At 43.3% G+C, this 19,207-nt stretch overlaps 1 protein-coding gene across 3 annotated transcripts in view; it reads right to left on the bottom strand.

Moving 5' to 3' along the window:
* Nucleotides 1-19,207, bottom strand: part of LOC126483888 (S phase cyclin A-associated protein in the endoplasmic reticulum) — a 607,888-nt gene that overhangs the window by 27,867 nt on the left and 560,814 nt on the right. For all 3 annotated transcript variants that reach the window (XM_050107144.1, XM_050107145.1, XM_050107146.1), the window contains one exon: nucleotides 3,485-3,655. In XM_050107144.1, the coding sequence (XP_049963101.1) occupies nucleotides 3,485-3,655 (171 nt within the window). The remainder of the gene's footprint in view (nucleotides 1-3,484; nucleotides 3,656-19,207) is intronic.

Raw genomic sequence — 19,207 nt, 5'->3', positions numbered from 1 at the left:
CATAATGTTTTGGTTCTTTTATGTATTTACGAAAGTAGACAATATCTATATGGGGCAATCAAATGAAAACGAGACAGATGGAAAAAAATAAGTAAGCTATATGTTATTTCAAAAGTAATCGCCCTAACTGTCAATACACTTACCCCACTTTGGCCCCGCTTATATGTTATTACGGCCGCTTCGACTCCGCTGCGAAAGATTCCCTGGAAAGCCTTAACACATATTCCATACAGTCCCAATCTCTCCCCATGCAATTTCCACATATTGGAGACCTAAATAACGACATTCGTGGCCGTCGATTTGCTTCGGACGAAGACTTGCACGCCTGGGAACAATCAAGGTCACACCAGCAACCGCAAACATTTTTTCATGAAGGCATTGACAATTTTGTCTCGGATTGGGATAACAGTATTTACACTAACGACGACTACTTTTGAAATAATAACCAGTTTGCCGGCCGTGGTGGCCGAGCGGTTCTAGGCGCTCAGTCCGGAACCGCACGACTGATACGGTCACAGGTTCGAATCCTGCCTCGGGCATGGATGTGTGTGCTGTCATTAGGTTAGTTAGGTTTAAGTAGTTCTAAGTTCTAGGGGACTGATGACCTCAGATGTTAAGTCCCACAGTGCTCAGAGCCATTTGAACCAATAACCAGTTTACTTACTATTTTTCCACCTGTCCCCTTTTCATTTGACAGTTACTTGTGTATAATGGAAACCTAATCAACACACAGATCAGGCCTGAAGTGTTTTATAAGAAGAGCTACTGCTAGATAACATCGATCAGCTAGATACCAAGATTAAACAATTCTAAATTAGATACACAGGACCAACATCGACTTACATAGTCCTCGGTGCACTGCAGAGTGGCGCAGAGTACACTTTACCTCAATTTTAGCAATTATCAGTCGTTTTCTGTTCGATTATGCAGTTACGGAAGAATAACAGCTCATATACACTAACAGGTTAAAAGCATCCGCCCACCTATTAGTGGACAATAGTACGGGGTGTGTACAACATATTTTGACTGCTTGAACTCTGCTGGCGGCACTTCCAATGACGTGTCTGAATGCCTGTGCGGGAATGGCACCCATTCTATTTCAAAGGCCGAAACCGGAGAAGATAGTAATGATGGACGTTGGGACCTGGAGCGAAAGCGATGTTCCAGTTCATCCCAGAAGTGTTCCGTTGTGTTCAGGTCAGGACTCTGGCAGGTCAGTCCAATGCAATTTTCCACAAACTAGGCTCACAGATTCTGTTTCATTACAGGCTGAATTGCCCTGCTGATATAGTCATCGCCTCCGAAATGTTCCTCTACTGTACCCAGTGAACATTCCTGCAAAACGTGTTCATACTGTTTCGCATTTTGCGTTTTCTTACGCAGTAAGAGGACCACACGATAAGCACTGAAACACCCGATCTCCGTAACACAACCTCCTCCGTACTTCACTGCTGGCATTGCACATGATGACACGTAACGTTCTCCAGGTATTAACCAAACCAAGATCCTTCCATCGGATTGCCACAGGATATAGCGTGATTCTTTACTCCAAATCACCACTGTCAATTGGCGTCGCTCTTTACGCCACCCCAAGCATCGCTTAGCAATGGCTGCAGAAACGTGTGGCTTATAAGGAGATGTTCAACCAATGTGTTGGACCAGGATAGTATTAGTTTAGCTGTGGTTGTTCCTGCGTGTTTCCATTTCACAATCACATCCCCAACAGTCGACATGGGCAGCTTTAGAAGGGCTGAAACGTCTTTCATGCATTTTTTACGCAGATGACGTCGAATGACTTGCCCACGCTCAAGTCATTGAGCTCTCTGGGATCGATCCATTTTTCTCTTTACTGACAAGGCAATATCCCTGCCCCCTTCTTCTATGATAGCGGAACAAACACTGGTAGCAGTTATTTATGTAAAATATCTGGGAGTATGCGTACGGAACGGTTTGAAGTGGAATGATCATATAAAATTTCACTTCAAGCCCTATCACGTGCTCACAAGCCTGCTAGAGAAAATTAACATGCATTTTTAATGCCTGTTCGTGTGTCGCCAACATTCGCAATAGGTGTTGTTATTTCTGGACAAACACGCACACATCTTACTGTAGGTGAGTAACCGATTGATACATGATCTATATTCTTGGATGATAAAGAAGGACGCAAATTAATTGTTGGTAAGGCGGGTGCCAGGTTGATATTCATTGGGAGAGTCCTTAAAAAATGTAGTCCACCAACAAAGGAGATGGTTTACAGGACACTCGTTCGACCTATACTTGAGTATTTCTCATCAGTGTGGGATATGTACCAGGTCGGGTTGACAGAGGAGATAGAGAAGATCCACAGAAGAGCGGCGCGGTTCGTCACAGGGTTATTTGGTAAGCGTGACAGCGTTACGGAGATGTTTAGCAAACTCAAGTGGCCGACTCTGAAGGCAGGCGCTCTTTATCGCGGTGTAGCTTGCTGTCCAGGTTTCGAGAGGGTGCGTTTCTGGATGAGGTATCGAATATATTGCTTCCCCCTACTTATACCTCCCGAGGAGATCACGAACGCAAAATTAGAGAGATTCGAGCACGGAGGCTTTCCGGCAGTCGTTCTTCCCGCGAATCATACGCGACTGGAACAGGAAAGGGAGGTAATGACAGTGGAATGTAAAGTGCGCTCCGCCACACACCGTTGGGTGGCTTGCGGAGTATAAATGTACATGTAGATAATGGCACGTCCGCCTCTCGTGACTTCAGTGGTCAATTCCTCTTTTCATAGGGATGTCCGGATATTTTTGGTCAAATAGTGTATCTCCGTATGCGACATGATTTCTGTTGGCTTAATCATGATCCCTACAGAAGTTATACGTTGGATGCAGCAGAACTATCCCTCGTCTTCCTCGAGTGCTGGTTTCCTAAATTTAACTAACAAGGTTTCGCGATAAAACCATCGTCTTCCTTCAAAAGATTCTCATTTATGTCTCCTGAGCCCCCTTGTTACACTTTCTTATGGTTCACACTATCTTGTTAGGATCGTAGCAGTGCGTGCATGAATTCGTTCGACATCTGTTGTCTTCTGAATTCGAAAACAATTCCATCCGGTACTCTAGATGTGGTCGCACTAGCGCCTTGCATGCGGTTAACAAAAGCACTTTAACGTAATGAGTTCCATCTGCAAGGAAGTCACGAATCTGGTTCGATAGTCGGTAGGCTAGAGTGCGGAACTATATCTAATCCTTCTTTGAAGTCTAGAAACACGACATGAACCATGGCGCCGTTGTCTAAGGCGATATGGATCTCGTGAACGAACAGAGAGTGAGTTGAGTTTTGCGACACTCTATTTGCGGAATACATTTTAGTTGGCTGTTAGCGACTGTCTATCGGTGTACTACAACGTATTGCATGAGGACGCCGAAGAACTCTGACAGAGCCAGCTATTAACTGCCTAGTGGTGATGGGACGTCGAGAAGACAAGAGAGCGGCCAGAGGCGGTGCTCACCTGGTAGCTGACCTCCTGCTCGAGGATGGCTCTGTTCTGCTGGTTGCCGGAGCAGCAGGCGAGCAGCGTGGGGAAGAGCAGCGCAGACAGCTCCGGCCTGCTGAAGTAGGCGAGCGGCAGCCCGCACAGCTGCTGCAGCACCGTCGGCGTGTTGCCCGACTGCAACATCATCTGCAGCACCACAAGCCGGGTCAGCGATTATTTAAAAAATAAAAACACATGTAAAGGCATAGGCTTCTATGGCCAGCGTCAATTTGAAGAAAATGCTCTGAGTGTTCGGCAAGGTCATTATGAAACACCAAAGCAAACGGCTCTTTAATCGCCCGGGAGAGGACCGTAGGAAAAATGGCGGAAACGTCAGCTTTCTAGTTACTTCAGTGTTTCATGACGAAGCAGCCAAACACTAAAAAGGATTTCACTCATTATAAAAACACTTACCGCACAGACACATGGCCACCTCAGCGGCTGTGGTGTGGACATATACACGTGTCCATAATTAGTTTCAGTTTCAAAAGGAAAGAGAACCACTGCTCAATGTTATTTCAGATTGAAACAGCATATTATTGACGCAGAGGGAAAAAGGCGTCAGAACATGCACACTAAAAGACGACGACGACGACGACGACGATGATGATGATGATGATGATGATGATGATGACGACGACGATGTTTGGTCTGTGGGGCGCTCAACTGCGCGGTTATCAGCGCCCATACAAATTTCCAACCTTTGCTCAGCCCATTCTCGCCACTTTCATGAATGATAATGAAATGATGAAGACAACACAAACACCCAGTCATCTCGAGGCAGGTGAAAATCCCTGACCCCGGCGGGAATCGACCCCGAGACCCACTAAAACACGAGAGGCACACGTCAGTTCCTCAGTTTGCACCCGAGACGTCCAAATGACTGCCCATGACGGATCGCACTCTGTTGGTAAAGTTCTTTTACAAGAACGTTGATTGTGCGGCAATAGCCCTTCATAAGTTCCGGAGACTCAAGATATGAAAACCGGCGTTGATTCGATGTCTGCTAAGTGTCACGAGAAAATGGTTACAAAATTAGAATACGGTCTTTTTTAAAGTGAAATGTGCCATATGGAGGAAAGCACCTGGTCCGATACCTGTTGAATATGTGGCCACAGTATTGCACGAGAGGTCCAGCGGTGGTATGCAAACATGCAGTGCATGGGGAAATGCCCGAACACTGGACATGCCTGACAGCACGGTGCATTAAATCCTACGAAACAACCTGCATTGCTATCCATATAAAATCACCTATTGTCACGAATTGCTTCCTGCTCACCTTCCAGCAAGACAAATCTTCGCTCTAGAATTTCCTTCTCGCAAGGAAGTGGACAATGAATGACCATGGAACATTCTGTGGACAAACGAAGCCCATTTCCATCTCCAAGAACGTGTCAATACGCTGAATTGTAGAATATGGGCATAGAAAAATCCGCACGTACATCAACTGACAAACGTTCATTCTGTAAAAGTGACTGTGTGCTGCAGGTTGACGATTTCATTTATCGTAAGGCCGCATTTGTTCGACGAGGTTAGTCCTGCGGCGGGGCGAGTTACCTGCACCATCACTGGTAAACGCAATGAGAGTCTTTGGGGACCGGCCGAAGTGGCCGTGCGGTTAAAGGCGCTGCAGTCTGGAAACGCAAGAACGCTACGGTCGCAGGTTCGAATCCTGCCTCGGGCATGGATGTTTGTGATGTCCTTAGGTTAGTTAGGTTTAACTATTTCTAAGTTCTAGGGGACTAATGATCTCAGCAGTTGAGTCCCATAGTGCTCAGAGCCATTTGAACTCCATTTGAGAGTCTTTGGCGCAACAACGTCATTCCAACCCTTCAACAGCGTGGATGTGCGGGTAGGATAATTTTTATGCATGATGGCGCTACTCCGCACATGGAACAGCCGGTGAAGTGGCTGCTGCAGAGGCATTTCGGAAATGATAGAATTATTAGCCGTCATTTCCCTACAGCCTGGGGGTTGGGTTGATTATGGGGAGGAGACCAAACTGCGAAGTCATCGGTCTGATCGGATTGGGGAAGGATGGGGAAGGAAGTCGGCCGTGCCCTTTCAAAGGAACCATCCCGGCATTTGCCTGCAGCGATTTAGGGAAATCATGGAAAACCTAAATTAAGATTGAACCGTCGTCCTCCCGAATGCGAGTCCAGTGCGCCACCTCACTCGTTCCTACAGCCTGGCCGTCCAGATCACCTGATCTTAATCTATGTGACTTCTGGCTGTGGGGTTAGCTGAAAGAAGCTGTATTCAGTGCCCCAATTATAACGGTAGCTGAACTCAAAGCACGCATTGTGCAACGCATTCTAAAAGTGACCCCTGAGATACTTGGATCCGTTGTGGAACATGCTGTTTCTCCATTTCAACTTGCAGAAATCGGTAGACTGCTTGTTGAAGGTATCTTGCGCCCGTCCCCCGACAGTTAGAAACGATGTCATTTTCCTTTTTATACTGTTTTTCGTCCCAGTACAATCAAAAACCGGCGTCATTTTGCTTTTCATGTGGTTTTTGACCTCAGGACAATTAAATCTGATTTTAACCATCTGATGTGGTACGACTTCACCGTGGTGGATGGGCTCAATTAACAGTGCCACAACTGTTCACTGTCGATCTTGTGTAGTAATGCACTTTGAAGTGTACGGATGATGGAACAAGTAAATCAAACCATAGCAACCCTACTGTGATTCATCTGCCATTTGTAGTCGACCCAATTTACGTTAAGACGTTTACAGCGCCATGTATCTGTAATTATTATATGACATTTCCCCTGCGTCAATATATGCTGTTCAAATTTTACGTCACTCAGAGCAGTGGTTCTCTTTCAACAGCGTTTTGAAACTGGAACTTCAGTTATGGACACACTATATTTCAAAAACTCACTACACCGGTTTATAACGCTCACAAGCAGTAACGTGCTAACAACAGCTCAGTGACAAAGAAAAAAACCAGAAATAAATGTTAACATTAAATTTATCGAATATTTCGTCGATACATGGAGAAATATATACATACCAAACTGAAATACACGGTGTAATAAATGTTCCACATAAATATTTACACTGACCCAAAAAAATACCAGACCATTAAGGAGTTGTGCGACATAAAAGAAGTTGGTAGGCGTCTTTCTACATCCGAGAGATGATATCTACTCAAATTTCGCACAAGTCGCGTAAGAATCTCGCTAGTAGCGCCACTACGAGAACGCAAATCGGGTTTGCTTTAAATACACGCTGTAAGGGTCGTGAGTGTTAGTTGCCTTTGAAACTGGACGTGCTGAGTTGATGTTAGTCAAGAATACCTTTAAGGCGACAAAGACGCCATTATCAACACCTCACTGGGTCTGAACGAAACAGCGTAATAGAGCTATGAGAAGCTGGATTTTCCTTCTGCAATACTACAGAAAGACTTGGCAGGAATCTAGCCACTGTACATGATTGCTGGCAGCCATGATCGCAACAATGTACAGTCGAAAGACTTTTCTCTTGATTACATTAACCTGTGATCTTCCTACGTTCATCACTTGAATATGTTACCTAGACAAATGCATTCCCTAAATTTCACTATTCTTCAGTTATTATTTTTTGGTGTTGTGATTTTTTTCCGTCAGATTATGCATCTACAAGAAAAACAAGAAATTGTAATGCTTCAATTTGACGTAGGTACCAAACAAGAAATATTATCCGTTGAGTTTCAGGATTGCATCCATATGACGTCGATATCTTATCTCAGTATTTCGGCTGGCAACTACTATAACATCTTTAGGTCTGTCTTCTAAAATTCGTATATATAAACAATGAAGACATACATCTAACTCATGGTTTTCGTGTTTAGGACTGTTGAAGACAGGAAAAGGAATTAACAGAAGGGTAAATATGGCCTGGTGCACTTTTTGTAAACTGAAGAAACTGCGTATTACAAGTTTTAACATAAAGGCGGCATCACAAGGACTTCTAGTGCGAAAAGAATTAAAAAACTAGGGATTCCACCGGAAAAAATTGGATAATGCTTGTCTGGCGTTACTAGGAGAGCCATAAAAACAAACGGATCATAAAACTGGAGTGAAAGACATGATTATGATTGCAACGCCAATGAAACTGAATTGGATGAGACATACAGCCAATGGAATGAATGTTAGATGGACAAAATTAGTGCTTTGTCTGATTCCAACAGATAAGATGCAGCGGCTCTATGGAACGTGAATACCTAATAGAAAATATGCAGGAATAACATGGATGGTTACAGCTAATAACTGTAATGCAGGAAGTGCTTTGAAGGCGGCTTTTATTTACCAAATGATGCCCTAAGAGATAACGATTATACTTTTGATAATGACAAGCTATCAGAGTTTTGAAACGTTACACAGTTTATAAATCTGCTGCTACATGTGGATAAAGGTGCAGACGTGTGTTTCCACGAGCGCTACTAACATTGACGAAAACTATTTTCGCGATCAGTTTATCATGTCATGATAAAGAAGCCTTTTTTTATATCTGACCCAGACAAGCATGTATAAATATCATGAATGTAAATTCAGAAATGCTGATATACTGTAACCCTTAAAAGACAACCAGGAATGAATTAAACACACACATCAGCAAAAGTTTTCCATCACCTCGGTTCCGAGAGACCCGGAACCTTTACAGAAAATTGGAATAGAGATCAACAAAAACATCATTTCAGCCCTTTATATTGCACATGAAAACCACACATTGCATGTTGTACCACCATACAGCGAGACCTTCAGTGGTGGTGGTACAGACTGCTGTACACACCGGTACCTCTAATACCCAGCAGCACGTCCTCTTGCATTGATGCATGCCTGTATTCGTCGTGGCATACTATCCACAAGTTCATCAACGCACTGCACTGTTGGTCCAGATTATCCCACTCCTCAACGGCGATTCGGCGTAGATCCCTCAGAGTAGCTGGTGGGTCACGTCATCCACAAACAGCCCTTTTCAGTCTATCCCAGGAATGTTCGATCGGGTTCATAGGGTTCATATCTGAAGAACATGCTGGCCACTCTAGTCGAGCGATGTCGTTATCCTGAAGAAAGTCATTCACAAGATGTGCACGATGGGACCGCGAATTGTCGTCCATGAAGACGAATGCCTCGCCAATATGCTGCCGATCTGGCTGCACTCTCGGTCGGAGAGGGGCATTCACGTATCGTACAACCGTTACGGCGCCTTCCATGACCACCAGCGGCGTACGTCGGCCCCACATAATGCCACCCCAAAACAGCAGGGACAGTGTGTTCAAGGCGTTCAGCCTGACCGGGTTGCCTCCAAACAAGTCTCCGACGATTGTCTCGTTAAATGCATATATAACACTCATCGGTGAAGAGAACGTGATGCTAATCATGAGCGATCCATTCGTCATGTTGTTGGCACCATCTGTATCGCGCTGCATGGAGTCGTGATTGCAGAGATGGACCTCGGCATGGACGTCGGGAGTGAAGCTGCTCATCATGCAGCTTATTGCGCACAGTTTGAGTCGTAACACGACGCCCTGTGGCTGAACGAAAAGCATTCCCCAATTTGGTGGCGTTGCTGTCAGGGTTCGTCCGAGCCATAATCCGGAGGTAGCAGTCATCCACTGCAGTAGCCTGAGCGAGGCATGTCATCGACAGTTCCTGTCCCCTGTATCTCCTCCATGTCCGAACAACATCGCTTTGGTTCACTCCGAGATGCCTGGACACTTCCCTAGTTGAGAGTCCTTCCTGGCACAAAGTAACGATGCGGACGAGATCGGACCGCGGTACTGACCGTCTAGGCATGGTTGAACTACAGACAACACGTATACCTCCTCCTTGGTGGGATGACTGGAACTGATAGGCTGTCGGACCCCTCCGTCTAATAGGCGCTATTCATGTATGGTTGTTTGCATGGTTGGGCGGGTTTAGTGACATCTCTCAACAGTCAAAAGGACTGTGTCTGTGATACAATATCCACAGTCAACATCTATCTTCAGGAGTTCTGGGAACCATAGTGATGCAAAACTTTTTTTGATGTGTGTATATTAATGACAAAATCACTAAGAATAAAACCCATATTAAATATTGAAAATTTCAAGCCTACGCCTGTCTTCCGGTGGGACTGTATTCCGGTGGGACTGTACGAAATGTATAGCAGAATTTGACAATCAGTTTAGTCTGAAACGAGTTGTTGTTAATTGAAACAGTCCTTCGATAAAACTACCGCTCATTGTAGCTTTTCTTTTGAGTGTTATCTAAAATTTTGTGACGATAGGGTCATCCACTTTAAGAACTCCGACTTTTGTTAGCGATAATGCAGACAATATTTCACGGAGCTGCTATAACGATGTGACATTGATAGTTAATGTTGAAAACTACAAACCGTGTGATTAGATATTTAATTCTTGAAACTGGAGAACACATTCCTCAACATGAACATGCACTACCATTTTGAAAATTACAACATCCAGAAGTAATGGTCTGAATCAGCCCAAAATCGGAAGATGTACAGAACAGTAGAACCATTGTAAGTGATAAAGAGTGCAGAGAGATGGCGTGCACGTACGTCCAGCAGTACCTTTTTTGTGTGTCTGGAGAGGTAAACGTCATGCAGCGCCCAGTTGGTGCACAGCTCTCAAAGTGATAACGTGCAAGCGAGTGCCAATACGCCTTATCGATGTCAAAGGGTTTAATATCGGCGTATTAGTAAGTTCGAAAGGGGCCTAATGATTGGTCTGAGGAACGAATTTATCGTACTGAGACTCGTTTAGGGCCTGCTACGACGACAACGGTGAGTGAGTGAGTGAGTGAGTGAGTGTGTGTGTGTGTGTGTGTGTGTGTGTGTGTGTGTGTGTGTGTGTGTGTGTGAGTGAGTGAGTGAGTGAGTGACTGAGAGAATGGGTGAGACCAGTTGATAGAAGACGTTCGTACACAGTGATGAGGGGCTACTGAACTGCACAATTTGACTACAACGCGAGATGACCGCCATCTTGTCCAAATGGCTCTAACCGACGGAACAGGTTTGTCAGCAGTGCTTGCCCAATGGTGGAGTACTGCAACGTGTGTAGACATGTCTGCGTCGACGGTTCGATGTCGTCTGCTGGGGGTTGGGCTGGTGGCTTGCAAGCCATTGCATAGGGTTCCCCAGGCTTGGACGGACACGTGAATGCCGTCCCTGGCAATACTGAGAGGCAGAATGTAGAGTTTTTGGAAGAGTCCCCCTTCAACTTGTACTACAATGATGGCCGCGCAAGTCTGGCATGCTAGCGTGGTGAACACAGTGGGGGGAAACTGCAATGTTAAGCGGCATAGCGGCCAATCGCATCGTGTGACGATTTTGGGGCGCCATTAACTATATGACATACAGTCTTGCCTCCATCCTACTGAGGACAATCTGAACAGCAACCACTAGAGAAGTTTCACAGGCTATGGTATTGCCCGCTTACAGGAATCTCCACGTATCATATTCCAACAGGATAAAGCCTGGCCACATATGGCGAGAATATGCAAGACATCTTCGAAGAATGCCGTGTACGACCGTTTCACTGGACTGAATGACCACCTGCCAATTTGTCCATCAGACATGTGAGGGATATAATCTTTCAGCAACTTTTTCATTCCGGTTCTCCCGTAATCATTGTCGATGTTTAGTAGACACGCCTACAAACCACATGGCAGTCCATTCCACAGCACCGTATCCAGGACCTCTCTGATTTCATGCCACGACAACCAGAGGCTCTGATTGCAGCACGTGACAGCTTCACACCACACTGAAAGCTGACTGTCAAACTGCATATCTGGTTCTGTAATTTCAATTATTTGTGTATTGCCATGTCCCTAATCTGTGGAATAAATGTAACTGTAGTAACACCTCCCCTTCTTGGTGTAGCACTTTACGCAAACAGTAGTGTTGATTTTCAAAGGAGCGTGAAAATAGGTCACATGTTCATTGCTGTCGCTGATTTCTCAACAACATTAAGATGTGTGGTTTATAAATACTGACTATTAAAACGGAACACATTAGTAAAATGAAAACACTACCGAGTAACAGCCACTGCACCTTATGGAGAAAAAATGGGAATCTGTGTGTGGTGTGTTGTGTTCTCGCTGGTTATCGTATCGTAGACTCCCTTGACGCGAATGTGGACGCAGAAGTGTTGCCCATACGATTTGAAAATTTCTACAAACCAATAGCTGATTGCAGGCTTCTCGGCGTATTTCAGCTATGAAATCTTCTCGGGTTATCAGACAACATTTCATTGAGTTACAATAGCAATATGAAATTTGTTAGAGCCTCGCCTGAAGATGATGGATACGGAATCCACTGAAACGTTGCGGCAAGACGACGACGCCACTCGGCTGATAACCCGAGAAGATTTCATAAATCAATAACTGTTCGGGAAGACGTACAACCACAACCACCAGTACTAGTACTACCACAACTTGGCAACAGATGGCGCGACATGGACCTTAGTTTAGTACCCGTAAATGGAAAAACTTACGTAGAAGAGTGGTATATAAACAGATTTGTGCATCTACTTCTCTTACTGCAAGTGGGACAAATTTGATTAAAAAATCAGCCCTGCTTGCGCTCTGTCTCGTTCCGTCTCTAACAATCTACGGTTCAACAAGATTTTGAACTATAATCTTCTTTATAGCGAGTCTAGGAACGCAAGAGCGCAGAAGACATTCCTTGTAAGAACGAGCGCGCGTTGAGAGAGGTAAAATATTGATTATGCAATTTGTCTTTGTTTCATTAATGTTATGATTTGCAGTTTCACTACAATATGTAGTGAAAATCGACAGTTTTATAGTGTTCGCACGGTATCAGTCGGATGGATGATATAGCTCAGTTGTAATGTTTCCGCGTATTGGATTTAGATGTACAGTTAGCAATAATGACGGGCGTAATATCGAAAGCCAATAGTCTGACGTACACTATGTGACCAAAAGTATCCGGACACTCCAAGAAACCTACGTTTTTCATATCAAGTCCATTGTGCTATCGCCTACTGCAGGGTACTCCATACCAGTGACCTCAGCAGTCATTAGACATCGTGAGAGAGCAGAATGGGACGTTCCGCGGCACTCACGGACTTCAAACGTGGTCAGTTGAATGGGTGTCACTTGTGTCATACGTCTGTACGCGAGATTTCCACACTCCTAAACATCCCTAGGTCCCCTGTTTCCGACGTGATAGTAAAGTGGAAAGGTGAAGGGGCACGTACAGGACAAAAGCGTGCAGGCCGACCTCGTCTATTGACTGGCAGAGACCGTCGACTGTTGAAGAGGGTCGTAAAGTGTAATAGGCAGGCATCTAACCAGACCATCACACAGGAAATCCACACTGCATCAGGATCCACTGCAAGTACTATGAGAGCTAGGCGGGAGGTGAGAAAACTTGGATTTCAAGGTCGAGCGGTTGCTCATAAGCCACACATCACTCCGGTAAATGCCAAACGTCTCCTCGCTTGGTTTAAGGAGCGTAACCATTGGACGATTGAACAGTGGAAAAACGTTGTGTGGAGTGACTAATGGTCCCGGCGCAGGTTCGAGTCCTCCCTCGGGCATGGATGTGTGTGTGTTTGTCTTTAGGATAATTTAGGTTACGTAGTGTGTAAGCTTAGGGACTGATGACCTTAGCAGTTAAGTCCCATAAGATTTCAAAAACATTTGAACATTTTTTTGAGTGACTAATCACGTTACAGATAGTGGCGATCCGATGCCAGGGTGTGGGTGAGGCGAATGCCCGATGGACGTCATCTGCCAGCGTGTTTAATGCCAATAGTAAAATACGGAGGTGGTGGTGTTATGGTGTGGTCGTGTTTTCCATGGAAAGGGCTTGCACCCCTTGTTGTTTTGCATGGCACTATCACAGCACAGCCTTACACTGATGTTTTAAGCACCTTCTTGCTTCCAGATCTTAAAGAGCAATTCGGGGATGGCGACTGCATCTTTCAACATGATCGAGCACCTGTTCATAACGCACGGCCTGTGGCGAAGTGGTTACACGAAAATAACATCTCTATAATTGACTGTCCTGTGACAGAGTCCTGACCTGAATCCTACACAACACCTTTGGGATGTTTTGAAACGCCGGCTTCGTGCCAGGCTTCACCGACCGACATCGATACCTTTCCTCAGTGCAGCACTCCGTGAAGTATGGGCTGCTATTCCCCAAGAAACCTTCCAGCTCCAGACTGAACGTACGCATGCGAGAGTGGAGAGTGGAAGCTGTCATCAAGGCTAAGGGAAGCTGTCATCAAGGCTAAGGGTGGACCAACACCACATTGAATTTCAGCATTACCGATGGAGGGCACCAATAACTTGTAAGTAATTTTCAGCCAGGTGTCCGGATACTTTTGATCACATAGTGTACGTATGCTTTCGGCGTCAAAAAATACAATCTAGTTCCAAATTACTAAAGAAACTAAAACTGTCATTTTATTCGTAGCGCTAAGTGTATATGATGACTTTTAAGTTCCAGTAGTGAAAGAAATACATAAAGAGTAATTTTATGGCTTTCATTCTAATCAGAGATTCCTGTTTCCTCCACACCTTCTCGTAAAAGGTTATTTTGTACAGAAACGCTTACACAGGAAACACTGGGCTAATGCCTGAAGTGGCGGTAGTAGAATTATTGTTTCAAATAATATTACGATTCCTTTTTTGAAACACTGGAGTTAATCATCCAAATTTGCATTATGGTGAGTGCTGTAGTGAATTTCAGCCTTCCCAAAAAATCACATTACTCAGCATTAAAAATGCGTGACCAGAAGGCAGCACCTCTCATTTTACTGAAATGAGATTAACGGCTAATTATGGGAGTTAATAACGGCGCGCGTGGAGTCTCGGGTCCATTTTAAACTCATATAATACATTTTGTACCGTTCATGATGTTACAGGAAAAGCATGATATAATTGTATGCGCATAATAATTCGCCAAAAATTGGCATTATTATCCAGATTTATTATTTCTGGTAGCGACGAAAATATCGCACGTGCGTGTTACACGTACAGGAGGGACAGCTATCTAAGAAGGGCCTCTTCACGCAACGTGACTCTATTTTGAGTAAGATCATGTTACATGTTCACAACAACAACAACAAAAAGATGAGTATCGCGTGCAGAGAAATTTAAGTTTCCTTAGTTCGTGGGCACAGCCGGCATACCTCTGCATAATTGTAACTAAAGGTACGAAGAACGACGCTGATGTGGGAAAGGAGCAACCTGTTTTAGCTAAATCTCAACACCAATTCTGCTGCTGAACGACTTGGTTTCAGTAAGGTCTTGCAGTAGCTGATACGTTCTCTCTGAGAAACCACGTACGTTAAAGTTCGTCATCGACGAATAACTATCGCTCGTCACGAGACTGTAGCGAACGAGTGTCGGCTATATTTGGAAGGCAGAGCAGAGCCTTAAAATCAGCAGTAGACAACAATGTGTACGAAGGAGGCCATCTCTTCAAGGGAATAAAAGACGATTTAGAAATCTTAGAAGTGGAAAGGACGGGAAGAAAGCTAGACTTGCTGCAAAATTTCGAAAGACCCGTTTACGAGCAGAAATACTACAGTGCTCTTAATGTGCAAATGAAAGACAACAGAATAAGATTCCTTTATCGGCTTTTCGTATTTAATTTAATGCAGATGTTTAGTTTTAAGTATTTAGTACTTTGTTGGTGCAATAACTGGAGACTGACGACCGTATAAGTTAGCACGGAAGTATTAACTTTGGAGAAGTGTGACGAGTAGAAGAGCAATGAAATGGCATTATGATGTACTCAGTAGCTACGCACACATCGTAGTATCTCAGGCTCAGCAGCTCACAGATACGTCAGAACATCAGGAAAAGCGGCAACTCGACGCTCTTAATGCACGGCCCATTCAACAAACTGATAATATCATACTAAGTTCATAACAACTGGTTTCACTGTCGACGAAACGTCGGTCCACCATTGCACTCCGACGAAGGGGATATTCTCTTTACCTTCTACAGCTCCCGCTAGTACCATAGAAGTTATCCTCTGATTTCCTAACCCATGTCCTTTAATCATGTCCAGTCCTCTAGTCAGTGTTTTCCACATATTCCTCTCTTCGCCGGTTCTGCGGAGAACCTCCTCTTCTTACCTTATCAGTCCCCGCAATTTTCGACCTCTTTCTACAGCACCACATCTCGAACGTTTTGATTCTCTTCTTTTCATGTTTTCCCACAGTCATGATTCACTACCATACAAGTCGTGGCTGATGGTCTAGCATTATAGCATCAGAAACCGAGAGGTCGCTGGATCGAATTCCGATTAGACCAGGCCTTTTTCATTATGCGTTTTAACCAAGCTTTCACCTCTCAACGATGTGAGGAGTCGCCAGTAACGACACGTTGTTCAAAAAAGCTAATCCAAAGGGCAATAGTAAAACTTGTTAAGGAACAAGAGGGGCAGGATGTTTATGGTGCCGATAACACATATGACAAATAAAATGCTTCCCTTAGCACGTTTCTCATGCTATTTCAATGTTGCTTTTCGTTATAACGTTCTAAACGGGGATCGCACTTCCTTGACCCTGTGCAGAAAGGTGTGCAGTATACTGCTGCACCCATTTTCATTAAGCTACCACAAGAATTCAAAAATTTTAGCAGTAATCCACGTGCTTTCAAATTTAAGAGAGTTTCCTCATGGGACACTCCTTCTATTCTGTCAAGGAGTTCCTTGAAAAATTAAGCTGATTCCTGTGTTATATTGTTGACTGCGTTTACATTAACTTATGGCGGGTGGTTTTTATTTGATTAATAAACATTTTATTTTATCTTTTATTACTTTTCTGTTTTGACCTTGGATATTTGTTTCTCAAATTGGTCCTACGGAACTAGACGGGTAAAACAAATATAAATAAAAGATTCCACGCTGAACTGTTGGTCTCGAAGTGACGCCCGCTAGAAACACTTGCATCAGGCCACTGAGTCACACAACGTAATTGTTAATGGTTCAAATGGCTCTACGCACTATGGGACTTAACAGCTGAGGTCATCAGTCCCCTAGAACTTAGAACTACTTAAACCTAACTAACCTAAGGACATCACACACATCCGTGCCCGAGGCAGGATTTGAAACTGCGACCGTAGCAGCAGCGCAGTTCCGGGCTGAAGCGCCTAGAGCCGCTCGGCCACTACGGCCAGCAGTAATTGTTATTCCTACTATACAATCCTGTGCTTCAGACGTACTTTCTCACAAATTTCTTCCTAGATTACGACGTATGTTTGATACAAGGAGACGTATCTTGGCCAGAAATGCCCTCTCTGCCTGTGCTAATCTGCTTCTTATGTCCTCCTTGCTTTGTACGGTATGTGTTATTTCGCTTCTAAAGTAGCAAAGTTCCATCATTTCGTCTACTTCGTAGCCCCCAACTTTTATGTTCAGGTTATCGCTAATCTCATTTCTGCTGCTAATTATTAATTTTATCTTTCTAGGGTTTACTTTCTAGCCATATTCTGTACTCATTAGAATGTTCGTTCCCTTCAACAAGCTCTGTAATTCTTCTTCGCTTTCAGTGACGGTTGTCATTGGTAACTCGTACTGAGTACATAAAGAAGAATGCTCTACTGGTTCACTGCAAGACATCACAAGAGTAAGTAACTGAACTGCAAGATATCAAAGGGGAAAAAGCATCCATCTGACCAATAATGCACAGACGCTTAGACACGAAGCAGTATCGTTGGCTTATTTCCATGACTAAGTTCTTAGTAATTTTTCCAGTGTCATTTCCACTCCTGTCCCGGCAAATGTATGTGAGTTCAACAACAAACAGTAATTTTGAAACATTTTCAATGGACGTTGAAGACAGATTTATTATCTTCCTTTTATTTGCGGCAGAAAATATTATTATTGTATGTGACATATTCTCGAAGAACGCTGGCCTGAGCGTAATGAGTAAAATACCACTACTGACAATTTACTACGTTTACTGATTTTCCTCTTTTTGATGGTAGGATTTTTTACGATACTGGTGCTTAGCTGCAGTTATTTGCGTTCAGTCTAAAAAGAAAATGAGTTTGATACGCAGGTGACATGTCCTTTTTATGTTTAGTGTATAAATATTTGTTGAACACATATTCATTTCTTGTTGCTCTCGCTAACATGAAGAGAGACAAACATAAATAAATTCAATTTCTCTCCAAAAAAACCAACAAAAATTAAGTCAGAAGGAATAAATAAACATAAATACGGTTGGCTTATTAAAAATGAAAGACAGCTACTCTTACCAACATCATTTTTTTAAAGAAGGAAACCATAGCAGCTAAAGGAACGATAAGACAGGACTGTTACTGGATAGTCACCAGCATTAATATATACTGTAAGAGGTAACAGTAGTTCAAATGCAACAAACTTAATAATGCTTTGCTGCGCCGTAATTACCGAAAAAAGTAATATTCATTACTTACATCGTGGCTGTGGATTAAATTACTTGAAGAAACACAGTAACTAGAGACTTTTTACATAACTTTATTTATATTAAGAACTTTTACTGTTTTACCCATCCTCAACTGTCGTAACACATTTTCATCTTATCATTATGAAATTTATATCGACTGAATTTTCAACACAGCATCCGGCGTGGTCGAAATTGCAATTTTTTAAGCTACCACGGTTTCAGAGTCGTACATCCGCGTCTAATTTACTGTTGGGTGCATTTGTTTGTTTTCTTTTTTTATACTGGAAAATATCCTAAAGCCAAATTAATTTTCATTTATTTGCGGAAACTACTTGTGAAATCAGTTGTATTTGTAGGTTATACTGTCGACCCTGAAACATGTTATAAAGCTCTGAAAAAAATGAAGCTACACAGTATAAGTCCATTGCTCCACCTACCATGTGTACTGTAGCGAGTAGCATTAGGATATCCTACAGACAGACAGTCACCTGTTCAGATTAGTGGAACACAAGTAAATGCCGACATACTGATCTAAAAATGACAGCATTATCATTAAATATATTTTAAGGCAGACTTTAGATTATCTCTACCGGGTGAAGCAGTAGCTGTTTGTTTAGTAATGACACAATGATAACTGTGCTGGCATGAATTATAAGAAAGTAACTTTTCATATTTCAAATATGAGACTGCACTAAATCAAAGGCTCAGATTTTTAGACGAGATATAAAAGATGGTGATATGGTGATGAAAATGTATTACGTCAAATGAGAAGGATAAAACCTGAAATAAGACTTGGCATAAATAAAGGTATCTGAAAGGTAGCTGGTTGCTGTAGTTCAAGTAAGTACGTCTGTTTAGCCTGCACAGACAGTGGAATCAGAAACCTTTATGACCGCACTAAGATGGGGCACAATACCAGTGGAGATCGTAAATACTCGTATTTCAAAGAAGTGTTTTAGACAGTGATTTTCAGTTAGAACTTGGAAGCAAACTGAAAATTATTTTCTGTGGAATTCTTTTTATTTCACAGAAGCAGTTATTTTGACGCACTTCTCGTTCTGAGTGCTAATAAAAGTGTACTTCAAATTTTTCGTGTGACCTTGGCAGAAAATGGCACTTACAATGCTATATTTCGAAAACAGCGACCACAAGGAAAACTGAACAATCTTAAGCAGTGTGCCACATGAGAGAAAGCTGTGTGGCTTAAAAATAATGAATCAGCTGAAGATCTGAAACCCACTGAAGATGCTTTGTAACTAAGGCGAAATTCGTTTGGGAGAACAATTAAAT

This window comes from Schistocerca serialis, chromosome 6 (genome assembly GCF_023864345.2).
Source record: "Schistocerca serialis cubense isolate TAMUIC-IGC-003099 chromosome 6, iqSchSeri2.2, whole genome shotgun sequence".
NCBI lineage: Eukaryota > Metazoa > Arthropoda > Insecta > Orthoptera > Acrididae > Schistocerca > Schistocerca serialis.
The sequence above is the reverse complement of the archived record's forward strand: the minus strand, read 5'-3'. Positions and strand labels throughout refer to the sequence as shown.